General features: G+C 40.1%; 1 protein-coding gene across 13 annotated transcripts in view; it reads right to left on the bottom strand.

Moving 5' to 3' along the window:
• sox6 (SRY-box transcription factor 6) overlaps window positions 1-16,672 on the bottom strand; it is a 143,508-nt gene that overhangs the window by 69,965 nt on the left and 56,871 nt on the right. For all 13 annotated transcript variants that reach the window (XM_043244134.1, XM_043244138.1, XM_043244142.1 and 10 more), the window contains one exon: window positions 2,698-2,787. In XM_043244134.1, the coding sequence (XP_043100069.1) occupies window positions 2,698-2,787 (90 nt within the window). The remainder of the gene's footprint in view (window positions 1-2,697; window positions 2,788-16,672) is intronic.

Raw genomic sequence — 16,672 nt, 5'->3', positions numbered from 1 at the left:
TCTGTCCAGTATTGAAACAAGGGTGCACAGGTGTTGATGTCTTTAATTGTATGACAAATTAAATGTAGTTGAAGTGAATCAAAGCTTCTAATACACATAAAAAAATGAACGTCTTAATTGCACCAGCTGCACTTCTTTGCATTAAATTTGGTGATTAACACTCTCTGGCATATATCTGATGTGTTGCTCTGTATTTGTTCATATATCTCTCCCTCTCTCTCTTTGACAATTGAGCAGGCACTGCTGTGGTTTGGACGTCCTCCAGACATCCTGCTTCTCTTGCTTTGTGGTTTTGTTTTGCAGATCTCATCTCTCTCTTCACCGTTCCTCCTGATTGACAGCTGAGCTCAGGTATGAAAACAAACACACCGCTCCAGTGGCGGCGGGTGGAAAGCGATCCGTAGCTGACTCCCCCATACGCCCTTTACCCGCTACCGCTGCCCCTCAACCCTGAGCCGGTGGCAACAGGGGGCTTAAAGAAAACACGCAGGATTCTGCAACACTTAAGAGCACTTGAAAATAATTCTGGCCAGCCTGATACAATTTCATTTTACTAGTTAAACAAGGCTTTAAAATCACCTGAAATGTGAGAAACGTCAGCTAAATTAACCAAACTTGTTATATGCTAAAACTAAACAAAAAGAACGATCTGGTGTGATGACATTGTTTACTTGTTTTGTGCAACAGAGGTGGGCAAGTCCGGACGTGTTGCGGCGTTTCAAAAACAGGTCTAAGTGTTCTCTGAGTTTCAGCTTTTTTTCCCTCTCTCTCTCTCTCTCTGCCCACTATTGTTCTTCGTTCCCTTAAGCAATCGGTTACTTTTTTTCAGATCCTAAACTCTGTTCCTTACCGCAGCATAGTGTCTCGACAGGTTCACAAGGTGAAAAATATGTAACGGCTTTAAAGAAAAGCTGCGGAGATTTGAAAAGCAGCAAGAAACTTTATTTTATTCAGATGAACAGTTCAGCAGGGACAGCGATTCCTAGTCGATTTATTTATCGAACAAAGATCAAAGACAGGTTTTTGTAGTGCGGCGACAATGGCACAAAGAACTGTGGGTAGAATGCACAATGCCATCGGTTCAAATATAAGAGCAAAAACAGCAAGGCCAAACAGGCAACAGCTTCCTTTTCATCCTCGTGCCATCTTTTATCCAGCGCTCTCCTCCATTAATTTAGAGCCGGAGGAACGTGTGGCCTTTGTATTGATTTTTTAACCTGACTATTAATGTGCTCTCTGATTTATCATAACACTTTAGATCTTAATCATAAGTTGTGTGTGTTTTCTCTTTTCCAGCTTGGTGCCTTTGTTTGCGTATTAATTAAGCAGACCTTGTGTGTCTCCAACCCTGAGCTTCCTTTTTAATTGCCCGTATTTACATCAGGCCGACTTCAAACGCAGAGAGAGACATTTTGTAAGGGGGAGCACAAAGGAGGCCTTTGAAATGTCTACAGTCATATGAAATGGCAGGCTAATTAGAAACCTTAGGCTGCCGGTATGATATGAAAAGTAATTCTGTCTGTTTCTCTACAGTCGCCCGCAGCCTCGCTGGAAATCACGACGGAGGCCACTGGTGGGGTATTATCAACGCCTTCTACCTGTTTATACCTTTTAAACATGACCTCACCCAATGCCATTTATCCAACAGAAAAATACCCTGTAATTTAAAAAGATCTCCTTTCAAAAGGCTAAATCTTTCCTCGCCATTTTCTTCGCTGCACTTTGATCTACGGTGCCACATAACGGGGGCAGGTACAATGAATCTGGTTTACTGAGATGTGATTTACATTTGGGGGTTCATTAAGGTTATTGCCGATGAATGCACTTATTAGAATGTACGACTGTTTCTTTTTCCCCTGTACCCCCCCACCTCGACCCCTCCTCCACCCACACGCCGCAGAGAGTAAGTCTAATCCAATAATTAAAACCAAGGACAAACGTTATTCATAATTTTAAATAGCGCAGGGAAGGAAAAGGGAACCATTAAGCGAGGGAACAAAAAAACAATAACACTTCTCTCCAATGTTATTACCCTTGCAATCTAAATCCCGCTATTAACTGCCTCCTAAATGTCTTCTCCGTTAAAAGCGCCCTGACATACTGATGCCATAACATCGAACATTCTGACTGCTATGACACCTGTACCTCATCCCATTGAAAAAGCTGTTATCAAAACACATGGCGGTACAACAAGAGTCAACCTAAAGCTCAGAGGATATGAAGCGGATTGGTGTCAGCAGGAATGGACGACAAAACCCAGCGTGCTAGAGAAAGGGAAGAGAACGAGTGTTGGAGATAGTGAGGGAGGAGTGTGTGGATGGAGCCGGGCAGAACTAGCGCGTTATCAGAGAGCCGGTGCAGTGCCGTCTCCTGCTACATAAACACTTCTCTGTAACAGCCAGTGCTAAGACCTGCTCATGCAGAATAAAAAAACTAAAAGCACATCCCATGAACACTTTCATTGGGTATAAACAGTGCATGGGCTGTACTGTCTTCCAATACAAACAAGCATGCATTCTTCTCCTCTAATTTCTGTTTGTACCAAGCCTACCTTTCCATTGAATTCTATGTCTTATGTCTATTCCAGGAGCTAAATAACAAAATCCATCACACTTATAAAACAGTCATTCAGAGAAGACAGAGTGACCAGAAGAGGTTGCTTTCTGAAACATACTTTGAAACATACAGGTTTTTTACCTTTAATTTCTCCTAACAGCTCGCCTGTGTTGAGTCGCTCCATCTTCTCTTTCCAGTCTTTTGAAAGGAGTTTCTCCATGCAGGAGGATTCTGAAACAAAAGCAACACAGAATGAAAATGAATGCATATACGAAGAGAAAAAAATATATAAATACCACTAAAATGTATAAAGTACTGCTTTATTTAAAAAAAGCAACCTTAATCGCATATTAGCTATAAAAAGAGAATTACCACGCAGTTTGAGTGAAATCACTCCATAACACAGACGACCGCAGTAAAGAGGCATTCATACGACAGTGTGCATTGAAATCCTCTGTATCTCTCAAATCCATAGATTCGAGTGTGACCCACAAACCTTGAGCAACAAAACAATTTGTGCTCATAAAGAAAAGAGGCCTCAAAGACAAAGAAAAAAGACAGAAAGAAACAGGGGAAAAACCTTCCCATTGAAAAGGTGTGCTGAGCAAACTGAAAGAAATAAATTCCGTCTGCTTTTCTGGAAAGTGAATGTTACACACCTGTCTTTCAACAGCCACAGCACACAATAAATGTCGGATGTGTGTTCTGACGGCTGGACTGTGGTAATAAAGTGAAATTCTATAGAGATCAGTAGCTGAGTGCATTACAGTAGAAAAGCGTGTCAGCTTAGTTCATTAAGCGTATTAGGGGTGATGTCTAAAGGTCATAAAAATGTTTTAATTTCTAAGAGAATAAATGCATTGGGGTTTGTAACTGAATGAAATGCTCTAATGCAATATTTTCAAGTTAGGTCAACTACATTCAGTGAAAGTGTCAAGGTGAATCTGTTTCTACCTAGTAGTGGGAAAAGATCTTCTTTATGAAATGTACTAATTGTTTATTTTTTTTTTTTCAGAAGGCTTTTTTATTTATTATGGTTTTTCTTAATTTCTTAATCGTGCACATACAGACAGAAACACAAAGACAAACACACATATAATATGTGTATAATGTGAGACATAACCCCTGGTCTGTCGAAGGTCAACTAGAGAAGCTGAAAGAGTGATAAGAATGAGGCGCCTCACAAAGAAAGACATTAAAGAGGAAGGTAGAAGGGTGAGATGGGCCCATTTGACTGGCCCCGCACAGCCGGCAATGATGAAAACAATTAACATTTGTCTGGCAGACAATGAATCAGGAGGAGGAATGGCTGGAATCCGCAGAGTCGCGGCCCGAGGTCGTTGATAAAGAACACACTGCTCACCAGCAAGAGCTTGAAGCTCGCAGCCTGGGTCAGTCTGTTCCCATCGCACAAACACACATACACACACACACACACACACACACGGGACAAAGAAACACCCAATCAAATGCACTGGACAGGAAGAAGAGGAATTGGATGAAGTGTCCAAAAGGCACAGTTTAATAGATCAAGATCAAATCTCTACCTTCTCCAAGCTGAGGAGCTCTTTTGGCAGGCCGTGACCTCTGAGCAGAGGGGCTGTGGGTCTCATGTTGCCATTTGATGACATCATGAACAGGAAGAGTAGAGTTTGTTCCCTGTGTGAAAGGCTAAAGGGCACGGGGCTAAAGCAGACATTCTTGCACGCCGCTGGCAGCCCTCCGGCACCGTAAGCCGTAGTTAAACCGCTTGTGAACACAATGGATCATTTGTGAACACACTTTGCCAAACAAAAGGGCACAATTCATGAGAATGGGAATGACTCGGGCTACTCTGCTGTGCGTGTTTTGTGTCTGCGTGTATTGTAGTCATACAGTATCTTGAGGTACTCCAGGCCATAGAACATTCCCAGTGAGTGACATCATCACACTCATGAATGTGGTGTGATGAGATCTTCATGCCTTAAAATTTTATGTTGCAGCTATGCCTCTATTATCACGAGCACTGCTTTATCTTATTCACAAAAAACTTTTTTTTGCCTATTTTTGTAGCAATGTAAAAAAGTATTTATTAGCACCATTTGATCAGTTTGGTGCATGCATGCTTGATGAAAAAATGTCTCTGTAAAGAAAAAAAAAAGAAAAGTACAAGCCCCAAATGTTTAAATGGTAGTGTAATTAGCTTTCTTTACCAAAAATACAAATAAACAAGTTAAAAACAACCTTCTATTTTTATAAACATACTTCCATAAAATAATAATAAAAAGAAAATAAAAACTAGAACATCTAGGCACAGAAACTTCCCACAGGCCACTTCCCTGCTCCCAAGACCCCCCTCAGTGAAATATTCCCACTGTTTACTGCAATGTTCTGTAAATTCATATTTTCCTTGACACTGTGAACATGAATATAATCTTTAAATATATATTTTTTAGATTTTTCATCCTGGGCTTCATGCTTTTTTATATTTTTATTGTTTCATTTTATTATCATATTTCTTATTGTTGAGTTTATGTGTGTACAATAAAGCTATATTTAAGAGAAAACTTTTTTGCATTTGCAAGCAGACTTGGCAGAAAAGTTCTTGTGTCCTTATCTGAATATGTGTACATTGGCCAAAAAAAAAAGTATTGACATCACTGTGTGCTCGAAAATGTTTGATAGCATTCAAAGAGACAGTCTATGGTGACGGCCACTGCTTATAAAAGTGCAAGGTCACATCAAGGGGAGGTCAATTTTTTTTGATTCTCTATTTCCTCCATTTCAGAGGGAACGACAGGACAGGACCTCCACCTGGGTCATTCCAACATTATTTCTACTTTGCTGACTTTCCCAATCCAGGACTCACAGTTTGTTTCCTTGACCTTGTGAGATGCTGTGACCCTGCGTTTTATGTGTGTGTGATTGAGGTCTCTTGAATAAAAGCGCCTCCTGTCACAACACTTTCCTCCCCTCAGATAATAACCACATACACACAAAACACATACCAGCATATATATATATATGTATAATAAATAACAGTACATTCTTTTCTCCAAGCTGAAAAAAGAGCTGGAAACAGAGAAACTTCCTTTTATGGCACAGGGCCGGGGATGAACTGTCCTGGGGGGTTAAAAGGTTTTAGGGAAGACTTTTCCCATATTCCTCCTCTGTCTTACACACACACACACTAACACACAGAGCAGTGCACAGATGCTTCTCCAGCACTTGATCATTAAGGAATGCACCAACTGTTGGAGATAATGCGGTGCCAGCTCCCATTCTGCTCCACTCTGCCTCCCTTGAGAGTGGCCGCTCCCTCACTCTACACACACACACACACACACACACACACACACACTACAGCTGGAATGTGCCAAAGCTGTCCTCCACACATTTTTACCTGAGAGAGGTGAAGAATGTCCAGCATTTGTAAATGACGGACACGGAAAACAACCTGTCCGCTATGTTTTGAGACTATACGGCTCTTCCTAGATTTTTATGTGAGGATACTTTAGGCAAACAAGCGGTTAATGAGACAGACGTCTGGGTTTTTTCAAAGTACCCTTATAAAGCTAGAACATTTGAAAGGAATTTAGATTAATAATAAGGGGATATTTTTTGCACAATTTCCCAAGTTGCATTCCATCTTCTCCAGAGAGAGCACTAATGCCAATGGAAACACTGCTTAACATCTGGATAATACTTAAATGTCATACTAACATATTACCGATGTAAAGAAACAAAAGTGCACCATTCATTTTGAAAAATCAAACAAAGCTTCAGCCACATCCATTCATCTCTCAGCGCTGCTGCTACTTCAAATGAGAAACGCAGCACAGCCCATTGAACAAGGTACATTTCCTTTCCCACATTTGCATTCAGATTTCAAAATACAAAGAGTTCAGAGACAGTCTGACATTTATAGACTCTGAAAACTGAGGAGGAAGTGTGGAAAAGACTTGTACTTGTCTGGGAAGGCCTGTCAGAGGCCTAGAACGAGCAGATAAATAAAGCAAGCACTGACTTTATTGTCATTATCCCACGAGGGCCCCAAAATTCTCCTCATGCCCTCTTCTCCTCCGCTCGGATAAAGCGTGGCGTGGCTCGAGGGAAACCAATTCAGCCCAGATGAGATTGGAATGAAAACAATAGCCCTTATCTGGATCCTTTTTCGCATTTTCCCAAGGTTCCCCCATCTCAACAGACGGCTTAGCCCCTGCCACATTGGAGCCCTTGCCTGTCCCACTGATAGGATATAGCCTGGGCACTGGGGAGAGGGCTTGGAGGACAACCCACTGATCTAAAACCTCCTGGGAACTAATTCTAAGAGACGAGAAGAAAAGACAATGTGGAGAAAGAAACAGAGAGACTTGTGTCTCAGAGTGGGTGTTGACTTAGCATCACCCATCCGCAAGCTCGGGAGACCGTCCCTGTCAAAACACCAGGATTAGCAGGAAGCAGAAAAAATAGCATGTCACAAGCCTTTTCTGGCCTGATAAAGCTCCAGTCCCTATGAAAGTGGCATTATAGTTGTAAAGTCAGAGCCACTTACTGATCTCAGACATAAGAAGTGATGTAACCACCTTGACATTCTAATGGTCGATGTATACCTGGCCTCTGCGTATTTAACCGCTCATCTACAATCTGATCTCGACAACTCGGTTTGCTGCCAGATATATCTTGCTCTTCTTTACAAAGCAGCTCAATTAAGACACCTACAGCAAAGATCCGCTGACAAGATTACGCCGATAGTCTTAAACAGATGAAAAGGAAGAGCAGTAGTGCTCATAAATCTCAGCAAAGATTCAGGAATTGTGTTGAGTGTAAATAGTTTTTTTATCACCAGATAGAACACAGAGCCAAAACTGCATGTCTAACAGAAACTATAACAGTGAAACACTAAACACAGGTAGAATTTGGCTCATACCTGCAATACTAGATTTATATAAAGATATAAAGATATTATTTAAATTATATATATATATATATAATATAATTTTTTTGTTAAAACAGTAGTCAGTAAGTCAATCAGATTCTTATTCGAGAAATTATTAATGTTCAATAATGTTTTTTTTTTAAATTAAAGACCTTACCCTGAAAAATACAATTATTATGATTATGATTTCCACAGAAATAGTTTGCAACACTAATAATAATTAACTGTCAATTATTAATAATCAATGCCAATAATAACGTTTAATAATGATGTGATTTCTGAATGATTATGTGATTTTGAACTGATAAATCTTCACAACAATGAATTACATTATAATATGTATAACAGAAACTAGCATTTTTAAATTGTAATAATATTTTACAATATAAAATCTTTTCTGTATTTTTGATCAAATAAATCTTTGGTGAGCAGAAAAATCGACCCCAAACACTAAATACTGTGTTATTTAAATTATTATAAAGATTTTAAAATAAAAAACAAAAATACACTTACATTTCACTTCGCAGTATTTTGCATTTATATAAAGTAATAAACACTGAAATGCTGTACACAGATGACAAGAAAAAAAGGTTTTGTGTCAACTACAAAAAGTGGTCTAAAGGTCACACTCAGTGCTCTAGTCTATCTCCCTCAAACATTCAAGCAAAATGAATGTAATGTAGTTAAGTAGAAACCTACTTCAGTTACTGTCATTAATGACCTCCATGGCTGTGTATGTGGGATGGAGCTGTGTCATGGCCCTAAAGATGCAGTTGTGCTGAGCAGAGAGGGTGTACCCCCATCCCGGCGAGTCCTGCCCTGTGGCAGAGAGCCAGAACATCTGCCAGCACCCCCAGGTCTCACACCGCCACTGTAATCCCCACCACAGGAAGCTGCTCTTCCCCCAATCAATCCTTACACTTGAGAAATGAGAGAGAGAGCGAGACTCTCTCCTGAAACACTCCACTTCACAGTACACACATCATTACAGCTGTCCTCAGTGAACTGCCCTATTGTCCCTGTGTAGTCTATTGTCAATTGTCCACCAAGTACTGCATCCTTAAGCTGACTTTCAATGAAGGGTAGCTGCAGCACATTATGCTTCTTCCTCTCAACAAAACTCAAAAATCATCAGTCTTCTGCTCTCAGAGGAAGAAAGAGATAAACCTCCCCCTTCGGTCCTCGGGGAAAACTGGGAATTACCAAATCGATGATCAACTGACAATGACGATATAAATTTCCCAGGCTTTCTTCTGAACGCACCCTCTAATGATGGAGAAAGCTGAGGAACTGCTCCCAGTCCAAACGGAAAGAGAGAAAAAGAGAGAGAGAGAAGGAAAGAGGAAGAAGGCCCAAGCGAGGAAGAGGTATTATGGTTCCACTTGAAGCCACCCAGGTTGAAGGGCGCTCTCACTGCAAGTGTCGCAGTTAGGTTAATAATTATCCTCTAAGCACTCTTATTTCTAATAATGTTATGAGAGAAAAGACTTGAGCGAAAAAGAGTAGTCAAGCAGTCAAGGTCAAGAGAATATTGAGAGTTTTGTGCAATTTAGAGGGGAAAACAAGTTATTCCAAGCATTCTCCTTGGCTCCTGCTGGAAGAACACTGTCCCCCCTCTAAAATCGCATCTCAAGGCTTCTCTTGCACTGCATTTGTTTCTTACAATAGAGATGCTGCAGTCAAAAGAAAACCAAAAAAGCTCTCTTTCTCTTTCTATTTCCCTCCATCTCCTTAGAAAAACAAACTGGAAGCACACACACACACACGCACACACGAACGCAAGCGTGCACAGAACACTAAGGGAAAATCTTCTGAATGTCTTAATCACAGAGCCACTAAAACAAGACTCCATCATCACACAAAATAAGAGTATAATAATTACAAGAGGCAGACAGGAAAGTGAAACGGCATAAGAAAACATGTTTTGTCGTTCCCGTCGTTAGTTCCAGAGACAACAGCTGTTAGCTGGGGCGGCGGCGGCGAATGCTCCTGAAGTCTCCATAATCACGCCGTTATTGAAGTGAGGACAAAAAGGGCACTAATTGCAAGGGAGCAATCTAAACGTAATAGGTTACACACCCAGGCGACAGCGCACAATGCTAACAGCTAAAAAGAAGAGTCGGGTTGAAAAAAAAAAAAACACACATAAAAATCACGACAGAGAGAAAACACGCACGCAACACTGTATAACAGTAGCGTTTCCCTCATTTTCTGCCAATTACCTTCTTTCCCTGTCAACAGTTTTAATAACCTCGATCATTTCCACAAGCCCCTTTTTTCTTTTTTGCATGTTTTTTTGCTTCGGTTAAATAATTTTGGTTCTTTAATATGCAAATGCACCCATTGGCATGCATGGGTGAAGAGGCTTCAGCTCCTTGAGATGTGTCAGTATATTGTCGAGCACCTGCACCTCGGGGAAGGCTTGATTTAATTGACACCTAATACTATTCATTATTCCACTTAGTGAGCATCTCTGCTAGTCACCTGTAGGCTGCTCGAACACCGAGCTGCCATTTCCTCCTGTCGACATCTGCTGTAAATAGACTGACTAACCTTACAAAGTCTTTTATTTCCTTTTAGTATTATTAGGCATTTAGTACTTCTACTACTAATAATAACATTAAAAACAACAACAAAAGCAGCAGCAGTAATTAAAACCAATACTACTGTTAATGATAATATCCATGATAAATATAGCAATTTTAAAATGTTGTAATTGCATAATATTATAATGTTTATACCGATAATATTATTTGGTGTTTTTGAGGCTTGATTGCAATAAAAAGGAAACCGACTGTGCTATAAAAAGACATTTGTTAAAAATAGCACATGGCTGTAGTGTCATTGTCTTTATTTGGCAGACCCGAGGTGCTAATCTCAGCGTTGACCCCATCGTCCCGGCAATCGCACGATTCCTGACCTATCTAAACAGGACACGTGTCTATCAAGCACATATGTATTAACCACTCCCAAGAGGCTTCACCTCTTGAGCAGGGCAGCGCACGACCTCTTCTTCAATCCATTTTACTGCAGGACTCGGCACTAATCAGGGTTGAATTATTAAAGTGAGCAGCCACCGATGATCAATTCACGCTGGCCAGGCCTTCCACGACAGGGTACTTCTTCAGCACTAATGACACAAGAGAAATTCCATCGGACAATGAAAGACGTCAAGGAAAATAAATCATGCTGATTAGTAACATGAATGGGAGAGATAAAGTTGAAATATGTGAAATAGAAGAAATAAAGAGTTCAAGTTCAATCAAAGCTGTGGATAAAAAAAAAAAGTATTTTCGTGGCATGTTTGCGCTGGGAAGACACTCTGCCAGGAACGCTCACCCTCAAAAGAAGAGGGATTCTGGGCACCGAATACACGAAGAAAACTGAATAATAAATGTCGGTGAAGACAGCAAGACACTAGCAGAGGGTCAGCATCTTCTGAAAGCAAGCCGTCCAAATGAAGACTTGGGCAGGCGATTAAAACACACCCCTGGAGCCTCCCTTCCCCAACAGGAGGAGGAGAACGAGACAAAATTAAAGCAAAGTTGAAAGAGAGATTTCTAGAGAGAGAAGTACAACTCAAGGATCCTACAGATTGAGAAGAGGAGGGAGATATTAGGAGGGAGGAAAGGGAGGGGGCCCAAGATGCGGTTTGGGTGGGGGGGGTGGGGGGAATCCAATCAGAACTTAGTGTGGAGAGATCAGGAGCCAAGATAAGCCCATACTCCGAGCCCCCAAAACTGCAATCTCCTCTTAAGCTGGAGAGTGGCAGCTGGCAGAACAGCTGGTGAATAGGATTAATGTCAGAAGAATGAAATAAAACTCAACATATGTCCGAGCCTGAGGTGTTGGGACTGCGCGTGATTGTGCCCCGATGGATGCCATGTGTGCAGCTGGAAGGAGCTGAGCCGGAGTTCGGCTGCGCTGCCTTCCCCACAAGGTCACTTTTAAGAAAACTAGGACCATTTAATGCTTGGATAGCAAAATGAACTTTCTCTCCCCTGTCCTCTTTAGCCTCCTCTCAGGCTGAGCGAGCCCTCCGAGGCGGCCCACCCCGACTGCTCTGCTCCTGCCTGCTGCTGCTCATTACAGTTTACTGACAACAAGAAGCATCTTCAGCAAACACGGAGAGCAGAAACTTAATTCAAAGAACTTTACTGATTTACTTTTTAAATTAAATTCCATCCCTAAAAAAAACAAAGACTATCCTTCCTTATGAGAAACAAATCCACACAAATGTAGACAAAAATGTATCTTTTTTGATTTGAGACTGCTAAAAATGATAATAAAAACACTGTTAGTAACTACTGCTATTTTTAATTTTCTTAGGACTGTCACTCATTGAGGATATACAGTTCAGACAAAAAACAAACTCTGTTATTTAATAACTCAGTATGTCGCCTTTTCGTGTCCCATCTTTGTCGTATGTTTATTGTATTCATATTTGTATAAGTGTGTTTATTTTCTAAACTGCAACCAAAATAAATTTCTCATCCATTTCTACAACATCACAATGCTTCACAAGTGTTGGGATGTTTTGTGCGCGAAACCATAATTAATGTTTTTTTCTTAGGAAAAAAATTAATAAATAAAAATACACAAAGGCTGCATCTTATGAAATCATCTTGAAATGCTGCTGACAGGTTTGAGCATGTGTGAAGGTACAAAATAAGAACAGATATGCAAATTTAATCTTAATTTATAAATTCCATTTCATGTCTGTAATCATTAGAGCCCACATACTGTAATAAATTATAATAATTTCACACAAGAATTAAATTACCGGGTACCTTGCAGAGGAGCCATTTTTATGCTGGCTACCCTGCAATCTAACTGTCAGATATAAACCCTTCTGTTAATCAATGCTTCAAAACATTCACTTTTATTCATCTACGTTGAATTAATAAAAACGTGTGAATAATGTCGCTTACAGTGATCATTCCGGCTCAGAGTGATTTAGTAAATTAATGGGTGCTAGGGACAAAAAGAAACTGATAGGATCCACATGAATAGATTAAAATTTGCTGTGAAGCCAACTGTCTTGAGTCGTCACTGAAACTTTATTTCATCTTTAATGCCGGAGCAACTTGGATGTGCTTGAGGGGTTCTCCCCACAATATACAGCGAGTTAAAACGTGGCATCAAAAAGATGATGTGCTGGTAAAATTCAAATAGAAGACATTTCAAGCATAAAAACATTAAGAGGTTTATACGCACGCTTTGGGTGAAGTAATTGACAAAGTGTTTCATTTCTTGAAGTCTTAATGTTTAATGTTTAAGAAAAATATTAAAACAACTTTCAAATTGATGATCTTTAGTAAACTAGGTATGTGCTAAAACGAACTAGTGTTTTACAGCCACGAGTGAACTGTTTTACAGTAATAAACAGTGCTGTATGAGGGCATTAAAAAGTGCAAGTTAAAAGGAGGCTTCTTCGTTTTTTGTAAAACTCACTTGACTAATTAAGGAAGCATATTTTCTGCCGCTGCCACTGACATTCTCCGCTTTTATGAGGCAACAATTAAAAATGTTTATGGTCCCGTGCAGCGCACTCTGTTTACCAGCATGTCAGAGTTCAGCGCTCGCGCACACGGGCCCAAAAGGTCACTATTTTTAGCCGCCGACCTCCATTCTCCAGCACACACACACACACACACACACACACACGCTATGGTGTAACTGCACACTCTCACTACTTCACAGACCACCAGTGACTGGTGGGTTCAGCCCACACAGCTGTACGGCAATACAATCCTCCTGTGGAATACTATTGAACAATACAGACACGATCTATCTACTTCAGGGCAGGACACTATGAGAAGTATGTGAATTTTTAAGTGGATGAAATGTAGTTTCTTTGTCTGGAGATATCCAGGCAAACATAATGAGAGGTCGTGATGGCACAGTTACCAGTAATCATACTTCAAAAGGTTAAGAATTTCAATTCTTCGCAAGTCTGCATGCCGTCTACAGCTAACACACTCAATGTACCATTGTTTCCTGCATGGTTCTGCAACAATGGCCACCGTATTTTCTTTCAAATCGACCCATTTCTTTTTCTGTGCTGTGGGGTCATATCCACCACAACATGCTGTGAGAGCACGGAAAATGCTGCCGTTTCACATGGAGCTAAGCTCATTTCTTCATCACCTCTTAAGAATGGAAAAAAGTGTGTGAGAGACGGAGAGACAATATATATATATATATATATATATATATATATATATATATATATATATATATATATATATATATATATGGGGGAAAATATATGCCATGCAATGCCAGACCAGACCACTAAGGACAAACCATCCTCAGGCAGGGCACTCTGGGAAATTAAAGGAGTGAGAAAAGTGTGCCTCGCTACCCAAATCACAAATTGCAGTAGATGGAATTTTACAAAAAAGGAAAAAAAACATCTTTTTCCCACCCCGCTAAAACCATTAATTAGAATTAAAACTCATAACTTCAAGCTATCATTGGAACTTCATGACATGTAATGAATGACAGGGTCCTAAAACGTATTAACCACTCGACCTACACAGACTTAAAATTATATGGGGGCCACTCCCAATGAGAGATGGCGTTCAGCGAATAATTACAATGATCCGAGCCGCGGCATTCGCCGAGCAATAAAACATGTTTCTATCTGTTTTTTCTGACATCCCATCTCATCCCATGGCACCTTATTGAACAAAGAGAGAGCAAGAGACAGAAAGGCACAAGGAGACGGATGAGTCGTTAATGTTTTGTCTTATCCAGCATATCAAGTGGATGTGCATTTTTCATCTTTTAATTCCTCCAAATTTGAAAAATGAATATAGAAAATGTTGATCCAACTCTGTGTGAATTTCTACTTCTACTGAACAAAGAAGATTTTTTCTTTCTTTTTTTTACGTATGTCACTGGACCGCACTGATGTTTATTACAGAAAAAGGAGATAAAAAAAATACTGGTGATTAATAATAAAATTAAAATTTAAAAACAACGTATGTGTGTGTACAGGAGGGCTGTTGTGTCTGTGAATTTCAGGAAGGGTGGTGGTATTAGCAACCAGATGGAGCTGACGTAGCTGGGTCTTATAAAACAAGACTTGCTATGTGGCCTGAAATCATTAGCTGGGCACACCGGCCCGTCTGTGGCTACGGTGTGAGTTACATTGACACTATTTTGATCCTAGTCAGATGACACCGGCTCTTTTGTCCAGTTATGTGCAGTCAATGCCTGGGAACTGAGCACAAGGCGGGTGGTGGTGATCTTACACTCATATAGCACAAATGCACACACGCTTTAACACAGGTTAAGTCCAGCTCATCTCGTTCTGACCGCTTTTAATCTACATAAAGGGTCCTGCGTTTTCCACCGGCAGCGTTCAGCTGTGCAGTGACAGATTTAAGGCTAATTAATGGGGTGGTCCTCTTTTCTCAGGCATCAGCATTTTGCTTTTCTCACTGTGCTAATCCAAATACCAAGAGGGGAACATAAAGATGCTTGCTCATTAAAACCACTCCATTCCAGTACTGCTTTACACATATACCACTATTCCAACACCGCTGTTAAACAAGAGCAGGACTCAATGCAATCCTTGTCGACACTGTTGCTTGGGACAACACTCATCCTTTTTTTCATCCTACCGTATTACACTGGCCCCAAAACACATCCAAACATGTCTGAATATTACAAAAAATCAAGGTATATAGCAATATTTATTTAAGACTCTTAGAAAATAGTTTTTAAATAGTGGAATTTAAATAGTCAAATTTTGGGGACTTTGGGGACTAAAACTTTTAATGGTTTTTGACAAAATTTAAATATAACACTTGTTTGCAAGTGCCATTTGGAAATATATTTATTTACATTGACATTTTAAGTGTGCATGTACAAAAGCTTCAAGACTATCTTTAAGACCATGGCATAGTTAGGGTTTATAATAAATAAAAAATAATCCTTAAATAAATATATCACAATATGCAAGGAATTCATATTTAAGATGTTGTCTAAACCTTAAACACATTTTCATAAAAATGTATGGAAATCTTAAAAACTAAATACAAAATAATCCCTTTAATACCTTTACATATTGTGATTATTTACTTAGAAATTATATATATATATAAACTGTAATATCACTGCTGTGTTATTATGAATACAAATGTGATTTACAAAGCATTTTGAATATTTTTTGTCCACTTTAAATTAAAAGTTTTGAGAAAAATACATACAATAATGCTAAGTTTTATAACGTGTTGTATTGATAATAACAGTATTTGTTTTCTAATTTAAATTTTTTTATACTTTTTTTTTTTTTATGAAGTATGAAGTGCAGTCTAAGAAAGTCTCATTCACAGCTGAGGAGACGTACCTATGGTGTGAGAGGGAGGACAAATGGACCTCTGTTCAGGAGCCCTGGCTGTGATTTGTCTCCCTGAAACACCCGTTTCCTCCTATCAGGAGAGCCCCAGCTCAATGACAGAGACCGGCACAATGGAAGCGTTGTGCTTGGTCCCACACAAGAGGTACAGAATCAACAGCTGAGCTCGAGAGAGAAGATGGCTCCTGGAATGCTCCGCAGCAGTTGCTACTGTTGACTAATGGGAATCTGAGAAGAGGGAAGGTGATACGGACACAGAGAATGGCACAGTGAGGCAGAAGCAGCTGCTTGTTTTGTCATCTGAAAGAGGAGCACTCTATTTGGAGCATGGACAGAGTTTTGGAGGTCCGCACTAGGCAGTCGGTTGACGATTTGTCCCTCCTGTCACACGCTCCTCTGGGAAGCGTGTTTGTGTTATGGATGTTTGATATGAAGCCTACAGGCTGCTGAGGGTTTTGATAGGGATTGAACAGAGCTGCCACAGTCTGTTTGTATTAATCTATCTTGTTTTTTTTGGTGCTGAAGGCTTGTCAGTAGCACAGCTTTCTCTCTGAGGGGTAAGACAGAGCTATCATTTTTGTCAAAGTCCAGAGAGTGGCAGAATGCCCGCAACATTAAAAAAAAAAAAAAAAATCTATTTAACGTCTGCCTCGCAGGGTGACAAGAGAGTTGACTGGCAAGGAGCGGAGAGCAGGGAGACAAGCTTTTGATCATTTGTCCTAACAAGCCATTCCAGCTCATGTCTGCTCAACCCCAGCAGATTTACATTACCTATTCAAACAAAAGTGATGGGCCAGATCTTGCTCTTTGCCGAGCTACCAACTCAC

This window comes from Puntigrus tetrazona, chromosome 7 (genome assembly GCF_018831695.1).
Source record: "Puntigrus tetrazona isolate hp1 chromosome 7, ASM1883169v1, whole genome shotgun sequence".
NCBI lineage: Eukaryota > Metazoa > Chordata > Actinopteri > Cypriniformes > Cyprinidae > Puntigrus > Puntigrus tetrazona.
This window is presented reverse-complemented; position numbering and strand designations above follow the sequence as displayed.